Source organism: Watersipora subatra, chromosome 3 (genome assembly GCF_963576615.1).
Source record: "Watersipora subatra chromosome 3, tzWatSuba1.1, whole genome shotgun sequence".
NCBI lineage: Eukaryota > Metazoa > Bryozoa > Gymnolaemata > Cheilostomatida > Watersiporidae > Watersipora > Watersipora subatra.
In genome coordinates this window covers 62,376,622-62,387,970 of record NC_088710.1, presented here as the reverse complement: position 1 = coordinate 62,387,970, position 11,349 = coordinate 62,376,622, and the positions used below count along the sequence as shown (strand labels likewise).

Genomic DNA, 11,349 nt, shown 5'->3' with positions numbered 1-11,349 from the left:
TAAACGGCGAGTTTATTTTTTGAGTTTCAAACTAAGCTTATATGCAAGGATATACAATACTTGCTAAGAACATTTTTCAGCAAGATCTAACAAAGCAAGTAAATATATATTTACATAAATATACAATTTTTTATTGCATTTCAATCGCGGAACTATCTATAAAAAGTTGTAGTAATTTTATGTAAAGCAAACAATAAAATTGTTTTTCAATCTAGGCCAGTCGTTAGCAGTCTATCATAAAAGAAACTCATACTGAAATTCTCAAATTAGCATCATAAAATAAAAATATAAGTTAATATTTATAGAATTTCAATATAATCAAGCTAAATCAGTAGAACTTCAAGTTCAGACCAGATACTGGTCATGTGACCTACATTCACTTGCGCTGTATAAACCACTTTATACTAGAATACTCTCAGTTGAACCAGGAATGTAAATTGATATGAAAACTTAACCATCTAAAGTTATACGGGCAGCAGGTGAAGAGCTGTCAGTGTTATCATTATAAGTAGGGTTAATATGAGAAAGTGATCGGATGCCTTTAGCTGGTCTTTTTGCTGCACCCAGACCAGTGATATTTGCTGGTTGATCCCGCATGTAATTGTGAAGACTGACTTTAGTCACTTGCCTTCTTTCAGTTAAAACCAATGCAGAGACATCGAGGCGGATCGCTTTTTTTCAATTTAAAGCCTGGTTCCCATATATGCCGCCAGCACCGGCGACAGAACCGCAGAGCTATCAGCGGTGAATTGTGAACTTACATGCCGAGTACTGCCGAGTACTGCTGGTAGTTGCCGGCGGTCAACACAAAAGTTCAGCATTGTTCAACTTTGGCGGAGAGCCGCAGAGAAAACCGTCCCAAAATGCACTGTGCAGGTGAAAGTCAGCATTTTCGAAACGGCATGTCAAGCGAATATTTTTTATGCAATTATCAGCGATGCAGCTTTATGTGAACAGAAGTCGTCCAGCCTAGCATCGCAAGTGTTTTGCTGCCCAAAATTATTGCCTAGGTCTTGCAGCCAATATGGGAACCAGGCTTAACAAAGGCTGTCTTATGTAGCCTACTAGCTATTGCCTCAACTGGCATGGAAAGCTGATGTTTTCACTTTCCCTGCCAGGCGAATGTTTTGTCACTGGAGAGAAAAGAGCAACCACATCTAGGAAGCAGAAACCAAATTTATGTGCAACTTCAGTCTCTTGAGGTAACAATGAATACATTACTATAAATACTTGATATCAACTAGTGAGGTGCAGAATCTGATGACATGTTTAAAGCATGCTACACATCATATTTATCGTGTTCTTCCGTCTGGTGTTCAAACTGCTACATGAATGTCAATGGAGTTAAATGACTTTTAACGTTTGTTTTTTATCATGTATGTTGTAGACATTTGAAGATATCTAATATTTATTTGTATACCGTATATGATGGATTATCTTCACACCTGCCATGTTAAGGCTCTATCGCAGACAGAAATGATAAGATAAGAGAGAAACTGCTATAAAGAGCAAGACCCCTGCTCAATATGTGTATAATAACTAGGTATGTTCAGTCTGCAAAAACTAAAAACGTATTATACTCTTTTCACTCTGCTGGTTCATAAGTATAAATGTTTATTATTCTTGTATTTTCATACTTGCCTTCGACAAAAAGAACATCTTAACAACTGAGTGTAATTTACTAACAGCAGTCTTTGATTAAATGAAAACAGCGTAACTGTTTTACTGATGCAGCTAGTAGCTAGCTTAAGTCATAAAATCAGACACTACTTAAATATTAACAGTACTTTTTCTTAATATTATGCTTTGTCACAATCATAGAGTACATTACAAGCCAAGCAGGGCACAAGAATCTAAAGTGATTAGTAACAGTTCACAAGGTCAAAGATTTTCAAACAAGAACGTTTAATCCCAGCTCGTCAAGTTTGAATCTTGATCACTAGTAAATGTGTGATTAACATAGACTGGGGTAGAACTACTTGACACTTTGACTGAGTCATCATAAAACTCTCCACCAATGTTCAGACTCGCGCGTCTCCTCAACTTATAAGCAATTACAAGGGCAATTATGACAATAATAAGTACAGCTACTATGACAGTGGGCACTACAATTGCTATGATCTTCTGCTGCCCATTGTTATTGCTTCCGGGGTGGCTGCCTACAGTGCTGCTTTTATGAGAGTTAGAGCCAGTTGTTGAGTCAATAGGTTTAGATATGGTGGATGAATCTTGTGAGGCTGGTACTGGACTCAAAGTAGAGGACTGGGTGGTGCGAAGAGTGGATCTTTTCAACGGTGGCTGAGAAGTTGGAGAGTACAGCGTTGAAGACAGAACATGAGTAACAGTTGATGTATCTTTAGCGGTGTAGCTACCATGTGTTTCAGTGACATTTGAAAACATTGTTGTCATCGGAGTGTGTGTGTTGTTGTCAGCATCTGAATAAAATAACAGAAATCATGGTAGAGACACCAACTAGTTTGATGAACTTGTCAGGTTAGAAGCTTTGTCATACACAGACAACAGCGAGAGAGCATATAGACAGCTTGCACAATAAAAAACATTAGCATTAAGTTGCAGGTTTAAAAGTTATAATCATGGTAGAGTTGTCTTTTCTATATCAAAGAAGACTAAAATTAATTTTTTGAATTCAAACACAAATAACTTGACTGCCAAGCTAGAATATAACTTTGCATGTTGGTTAACATTGGTATATTAGTTGCTACTGCTATATCATTGTGCGCATGTCAGTAGAGTAGCTTGATACTGTGACTTGGTGTGAAATGAGGTTGCTATATTAGTCGCTAGTGTTAATATGCACTACACAAGTTAGGAAAGTAGTATAATGGAGCACACCTCTATTGTTAATTAACTCGCATGGTAATTAACTTGATATATTATACACTCCTCTTATAATGTTATATACAAGTCAGTAACGTTGCCAGTAAAACATGGTTGGCATGTAAGCTACCATTAGTATATTACAGTAGTTGCTACTGCTACTTTGTTACACACAAGTCAGTAAAGTAGAATAATAAGATATCAATTGGTGGGCACTAGTCATTGCTAACGGACTGAGCTGGCAGAGATATATAATACTCGTACATACAGTCTCATGCACTGTGAGACATCATCGTGCGTAATCATTATTATTATTCCACATACATGGAATAATAATTATTATGATTAGGTCAGAGGTATGGTGACCCGATTGGTGTAGTGTTAACAAGTTTCCTTTACATTTGGAGGTCTTGAGTTCGATTCCCATGTGATGCAATCTTTTTTCCTAACACTTTTAGCATGGCTCCGAACAGACGGATGGTCACCGCTTTCATCATAGTAAAGATTTGCGTTTAACTGTATTAAAAAGTTACATCCGCCACCAAAGAGCCATTCTCTTTTAGTGGATATCAGGCCGCTTCAAAACAAACCAAGTTGGACTGACTTATTTCTTACAATTTACTTTTCTTCAAATAATCTCCCAGTTATTTAAATATATAACAAATGTAGCCTGAAGAAATATGTAATAACAAAAGTGGAATAGAATGATAGAATGTGATAAATAGCCCTAATCATCAATGCTTCAGGGCTGTACTACTAGAGTTGAAGAAATGTGTAGCTGCAAAGTTAACATTACTAACGTTTGAAAACTTACACGTCTTCAGTTTGTGTTGGATGCTTATCTAATTTAACACAAGTAAATCCACAACTGGACTAACCTCCTACAATTTAATTCTTTTTAAATGATACACTTTTCATTAACCTCCTGACAAGATATAATAACAGCAGCCTTAGAGAAGCTATGATGACACAAGTAAAAGAAAATATGTTATCAGTCACGAGAACAGAGAGAATTTTACCTGCACAGTCTACGAAGAGAAACTCGATGTTGTCAATAACTAAAAGAGCGCTTATCATGGCTGGCTCTGGCTTTAAAGCAGTGAAGATAATCTACAATAGAGTACCAAAGAAAAGTATAACAAATCAGTAGAATATTCCAAAGAGACAGTTTGGGCTGAAAGTCTATGTAGAACTGGTTGCAAAAAACAATAATGTATAAAGAATTCTAAAGATAGGTTTACACCAACATGTAAAGCCCTAAAAGCCCAAAATGCCAGCTTCATCAATTGCCACTGTAATTAGCAACACCCTATGCATTAGCGATATGAGTTTTGGTGTCTAAAGGCACGAAACAAAGCAGTGTCCCACTTTGATAGTCTATGGACGGCCTGGTCGCCGATCAGTGCCATGCATTGCTGACATGTTAATAATGACTTCAGTAATATTAGCTCACATTATTTGTTTTAACACATAGTTTTAGCACACACATATACACAGTTTAACTAGTTATTACATACAATATTAATGGGTCAATCGATAATATCATTCTTATAAAATGTTTAAATTTTCTTCTACAAATGTCGGAGTCTGAGGCGGCTGGAAAGTTTTAGATACATGATCGTTGTCATGGCAACTAAAGTTTTTAATTTTACTAATAGTTACTAAGTATTTGAAGTAAAACTTCAACTCCAAAGTTGGCATAATACATAGAACTATTTATTGTAAATGCATTCTACAGACTTATATAAAGTACCTTATAGTTTTTGCTATTATGTGGCAATGATGGTTGTAGTGCAATTTGGGCGAATTCCCAAGATGCATTCTCACTTCCTGTATAGCTCCACAACTCTTGAGTAGGCTTCTTGTCTAGATGGATGCTGACTTGAAGGGTTACTTGCCCCAGAACATAGTAGTAGAACACAAGACATCTACTTCCAGCAATAAGTTTAGGAGAAGTTAGTGAAGTGTTGGTACCATCTGTGGATACCAGAGCTTGCAGGACTGTCTTGGATCCTAAATACAGGTAGACAAACAGTTAAGTTATATAAACTATTAAGTTATAGCTTCTCAGTTGTAAGTATTTTCAGAGGAGTGAAACTTGGAACTCGTAAATAGAAAGAGACAAACAGTTATATTAAGTAATTTAATTTAGTAGAATCTAGATGTTTGTTAATTCACAGTTTGCCTATGTTACCAATGAATTGTCATGCAATGTAACATGTTTGACAAAGATGGTTTACCCCTAACTTATTCTGAAACACACAAACAACACAAAATTTAGTTGTTAAAATATTCTCCTACCTTTGTGGAAAACTTACTAGTTAATTACTTTTCTGTCTGTCAAAAGTCAACTAACCATTATGAAAAGGAGCTTCCAAATTTTGAGCAGTGCTCCTTTGCCAGGAAAAGGTGAGGTTAGACTCGTCACTCCTTTCATACCCACAGAGAGATCTTTCAAAGTCACAGTCTGCTTTTAACTGCCAAGTGTTGGGCTTCTTTGTTGTAAGAGGAAGAGCAGTCGTATCAGGTTGGGTAGTCGTATCAGGTTGAGTAGTTGTAGCAGGTTGAGTAGTCGTAGCAGAGTTGATTAGCTGGTTAGAGAGGGAGCATTCAGCAATGGTTATGGTTGTGTTCACATCACACACTCCATCTCGTATAGTGAAGTCATCTACAGCTATGTCTCCCCGATAGCCTTCTCCAATAATTCCCTCCACTATTACCTGTAACCAATCATCAATTTAAACTGGCTCTTTCAACTCACTACATTACGTTGAGGACGCAGTCCATTACCATAACAATGTTTTAAAAGTTTTATTGAAACATGTCATTGGATTATGGTTATGAATTACTGTATTATAGTTATGGATTATGGGGCATAGTTCACTGTTGACTTGTAAAGAGATCGAATGTAGATTTAGTTTAAATGGGTAACGTAACCTCAATTGGTAAAGTACTACTTGCTCTGTGTTGTCAGCTTAGCATTATATTGGAAGGCTTAGCTCTACTAAGCATATTTATAAAACACTAGTTCTTAGGATCTACTACTGTTCATCCTCAACAACACTCAATAATGAATTTACGATCATCTCAGGATCATGTACATATAGGTGCTAGCAATGTAGGAAGATAGTGCAGAAAGTGACCCTAGTTTTGGTGCAACTTACCCTGTATGGAGTGTAGATATCATTGATAGTGAATTGACCTTTGAGCCACATCTTCCCTTGTTCTCCTCTGATAGACACCATTTTGTGTATAGTATTATTATAGAAAAGGTTAACATTGAGGGTCCCTGTCTCATTGCCATACATATAGTAGTAAAATGTGAAGCACATGGAACAGTTTTGTTCGAGCTCAGGGCTGATTAGCTGGTAGATGGTACCATTTGTAGCGGGTGACGAGGCATCTGTAGCCAGGTAGTAACCTATAGAGCAACAGGAAAGAGTAAGTCTGGATTGATATTGGTGGCAAGAAAACTTACTAGAAAAACAATGATAGACCGCTACTACAATAGCGACTATATACTAATAGGACAAGTATCAGTGTCAGGTTAGAGATCTTGAGACTCAGTAATAGGACAACAGATACAACAGTTCTGTGAAAGAAGAGGATAGCCGGGTTCAGGATTTAGGAAAGCCATTACAGCCAGCCGGCCGTGCCTAGGGTCTTGTGACCCAGCCCGAAGCATGAACGACTGGCCACTAGAAGACAAGCCAACTACCGAGCCAGCATATGAGAGACCGACCTATCGCCAAGCAGCCAACTCAATAGACCGATTTGTGATCGAGCCGGCCATTCCGGAAAAGAGACGGAACCTGTCAGCACAAAAGATATAAAAGGTGCGCAATGAACAGAGAGCCTCAATTCATGCAGCTGGTTGTGGAGCATACATTCACTCTAATTGTTTATATATTAGAGCAAAATATATAAACCCTTATATACTACAAGTGGTTCTGTTTTCTGTAGATCAATAAAAAGTAGCAACAGATCCTTCACAGTTGCTTGTAGAGATTACTCAATGTGATTCCTAACAACTGGCTAACGTTGCTTTGATAAACTTCTACATGTATTTGATGCAAACGTGAATAATTTTAGCAGCAAGCAGTAAATAACAATATTTAGATTGGTAAAGCGAATGGTTCAGGTGGCTTCATGCTAAATTTTTCAAGAGTCAAGACTGCTTCCATATTTGTTTATGTATTAAATAATGCAGTTGGCCAAGTGAATTCACTAGGCCTTTTCTTTGTAGTAAAAAACTGAACTTTTGTTTTTTTTAAATAAACTAAGAACTCTGACACTTTTCTTCAGCTCTAAAATAATTTAGCTTCAATTGCATTAAAATTGCACTTTTATATTAATTCAACAGAAATACACAATCTTTCACTTATTTTTCTCTAAATGCTCAACAAAGAATTTAATTTTAATGAGACAACTTCTTGGTAAAACTATAAAAGGGCTCAAATTTCTGGAAAATGAGTCAGTATGTAATACAGATTCAAATGTAAGTCACCTCACATACTCAAGCCACAAAGCAGAGAATTAAAGTTGGATTTGTACAAATCTGACGAGAACTAAAGCAAATCCCATTTGCAATTGAGTGACATAATTGGGAGATCACACCAATATCAAATTATTACAACATAAAAACAGAGATTTGAAAACACTGAAAATTTAATTATTAGAGTATGGAATTGTACTCTAGAATTGCAAAATATATAGTGACATTGCTGCTGCAAGCAGAATCTTTATTGAGACTAAAAACCACACCACTTGCGCCAGAGTGTTGATTTTGACACCAGCCTATCGATAAAAGCTCCTTACATACTATACCATCAACATGAAGAACATAAAGACACTTGATATACCGCCATTAACAGTCTCTTGCTCTGGGCCAGTAAAGATACCTAGCTTATCTTCACTTCTTTGATTCTGACAAGGTCCTGTACTGGACCAGCAAAAACATCTAACATACCATGACCACTGTGATCCTGTTCTGGGCCAGTAAAGAATGTCGTGCCATGACCTTTCATCTGCTGCCAGTCAAAGTCAGTTGTGTTGAGGCTTGCATAGCCACAAAGATCCTGGCTCCTGTCAAATGAGCAGTCTCCTAGCACAAGTTCCTTGAGAGATGAAGGAGTTGTTATGGTAGGAGAGGTGTTGGCAGCCCCTGATAAATGAATTAAACAAAGATTGATACTGAAGAATAACAACCCTGAACATTTTATAACATTATAAGCTAGCAAAGATCTACCAAAGATCGTATAACAGAACATTGTGTACTCCTAAAAAACATCATTTAAAAATTATAGGTTTGTTTTCAAGCTTCTGCGGGTTTAGAAATTGTGATCTCTTGCGCGTCCTTTGCCAGTTTCAGTAAAACAGTTACAAAAAACCGCTAGTATTTCCTTCTTGGAGTTCATTATCTCGATGAGTGAACCAAATATGACCTCCTTAAAGATAGTAAGACAAAACATCAACTGTTGTAATGGAGTGATTTATAGGATGTTTTAGTTAGAATTACTGAAACATGGACACTATGCCATGAGAGGACAACTAACAAACTTTAAAAATAGTCTTTCTCTTTTGGGAAATTGTATATTATCAAGATATGATAAAGAATCTCAATTACTGGTAAAAGGATGTTTTTGTCATATTCTTGAACAATGAAACCGATTATACTATTTCTCAAACAAGTCTGACACCCTGTATCGGTACTTAATGATGTGTCAAACAAGTTTGACACCCTGTATCGGTACTTAATGATGTGTCAAACAAGTTTGACACCCTGTATCAGTACTTAATGATGTGTCAAACAAGTCTGACACCCTGTATCGGTGCTTAATGATGTGTCAAACAAGTTTGACACCCTGTATCGGTACTTAATGATGTGTCAAACAAGTCTGACACCCTGTATCGGTGCTTAATGATGTGTCAAACAAGTTTGACACCCTGTATCGGTACTTAATGATGTGTCAAACAAGTTTGACACCCTGTATCGGTACTTAATGATGTGTCAAACAAGTTTGACACCCTGTATCGGTACTTAATGATGTGTCAAACAAGTTTGACACCCTGTATCGGTACTTAATGATGTGTCAAACAAGTCTGACACCCTGTATCGGTACTTAATGATGTGTCAAACAAGTCTGACACCCTGTATCGGTACTTGAAGATGTGTCAAACACGTCTGACACCCTGTATCGGTACTTAATAATGTGTCAAACAAGTCTGACACCCTGTATTGGTACTTAATGATGTGTCAAACAAGTCTGACACCCTGTATCGGTACTTAATGATGTGTCAAACAAGTCTGACACCCTATATCGGTACTTGAAGATGTGTCAAAAAGTCTGACACCCTGTATCGGTACTCAAAGATGAACTTGCACATAACTTTAGTAAATTTGATTAGGAAGTACAACACTTCATCGCTGTTAAAACCCTCAAATGAATATTAATTGGTAATTTTCTATCCATTTTCATTCTTTTTAAGTCATGATATGATATTCATAGATTTGAATACTGAGTATAATTTTATTGTTCTAATGTCAAGGATCCTTTATAAGGCTCTATGACTATTATAAGACCATTTATGAGGCTACAAGCCCTGAATAGAGCTAAGAATCCTTTTTAAGGGTTCAAGGCTATGTTTCTGTTATAAGGCTATGTTTCTGTTATAAGGCTGTGATAGTAATAAGACAACATTTTGGTACTTGCTAGTTATTAGTTTATAAGAGATAAATAAGATGAGGAATCGTCATAAGGGAGGACATACCATCAAGTCAGCATTACCTGAGCAATCTTCAGTAAGAAACTTGATGTCATCAACAGCCACAGCAGCAGCATTCTTTAGAGATAGAAATGTTGTAGATGCTGTTAGTACAATCTACAACAGTTAAATGGTAATAAAATAAACACAGACTGGTAGAATTATTTAGAAAAATCATAAAAGTCTATTTCAACATTTTAACGAATTGACTTGAACTCTTTGACCCAATGGCAGCTCAATTCTGATGAACCAAACATGATTTAAAAGTTTAATTTTTTGTAGTTAAAAATATCACTTTCAACTTTCAATATGGTACAAATAATATTGTCAAAGATTCTTCACCCAGCACTCTACAGACGTCTATAATTATTATGCACCATACATGTACAAGCCAGTCTGAGGTTAGATTGCTCTATCATTGATGCACCAACATAACATACGACATAAAAGGCTTGTTGAGTTCGTCTTTTACAATCTGACATAAAACAATTCATCTTTTTAATGTTCTAGCTTTCATTATTGAACTTTTTTAAAGCTATACAAAATTGTCACTCAAACTAAGTAATTAGTGGCCTCTATAAATGTGCTTTTAATTAATAGGATAAAATTTTTTAGATCTGCACTATGAATTGTACAAACGTTTATGTTTTTCCATCGATAGAAGGGAATATGAGAAGTATCAGTGTTACTGATTAGTTTATATGTGATTAAAAGCTGCAAAGTGTGATATACCCTAACAGCTATGCTGGTTATCCCTGCGAGATGTCAAATGTTAAATGGTATCAGAGTTAATGAGAATTCAAACTGGAGGAAAGACTTCATTTGATCTAAATCCATTAGCTAGATATTTAACCTGAACACTGACAGTTGCAAAGACAAATAAGAATGATTAACTTTTGGCTTAGATCTCTTAAATCAACTTATTCTTACACTTCTAAAAGCAGTGTACTCTTGTACTTCTCTACACAGTGTACCTTTGAGATTTGCTATACAGCGTAGCTTTCCACTTCCCAACGCAATTTATTATTGCGCTTCTCGGCATAGTTTACCTTTATGCTTTGTAGCACAGTGTACACTCATGCCTTTCAGAGCAGTGTACACTTGCACTTCCCAACACTGTACCATCGTACATGTCAACACAATGTATCTCTGTATATCTCTCAACACAGCTTACTCTTGTGTTTTTGAACAGAATACCCTAGTATGAGTTGGGTTTACAGAACACAAGCCCTTAACACAGTTTTATCTGTAATAATACTGATAAGGAATGACTGTACCTTGTAGTTTTTACTGTTTATTGGCAATGTTGTCTCTAATGGAATTTTGGCCAAGTTCCATTTAGGGTGCTGCTCTCCCTGCCGACTCCACAGTTGGTGAATTGGTTTCTTGTCTACATCTGATGAGACTTTGAGAGTTATATTTCCCAAAGCATAATAATAGAATGTAAGACATCTGCTTCCAGCAGATAATTTGGGACTTGTAAAAGTTGTCGGACCTCCAAAGTGAGGGTAGACCACAATCAAGAAGTAGGAACCTGGGAACCACGAAAACATTCTTACACTTCTTCAGTTTGCATGTTCTGTTTATATTACATACATGGCAGAGATATACTAAAATTAGAGATTTGGTTCTGATTGGATGAATGTACTTATTTATATTCTAATTAAATAAGAAAATAAAGTAAAAGTATTGTAATTATGATATCTTAATTGGATGATGATACTACGCAATAATCATACATATTCT

The 11,349-nt window shown here is 36.3% G+C and overlaps 1 protein-coding gene across 1 annotated transcript; it reads right to left on the bottom strand.

Annotated features, from left to right (window-relative positions):
* Positions 1 to 5,189: 5,189 nt before the first annotated feature.
* LOC137390837 (thyroid hormone-induced protein B-like) lies at positions 5,190 to 11,156 on the bottom strand. The gene is made up of 5 exons (XM_068077153.1): positions 10,881 to 11,156; positions 9,627 to 9,720; positions 7,808 to 8,002; positions 6,003 to 6,259; positions 5,190 to 5,558 (listed from the first exon to the last, which is right to left on the bottom strand). The coding sequence occupies exons 1-5, from the start codon at positions 11,154 to 11,156 to the stop codon at positions 5,190 to 5,192; spliced, it is 1,191 nt and encodes a 396-aa protein (XP_067933254.1).
* Positions 11,157 to 11,349: the final 193 nt, after the last annotated feature.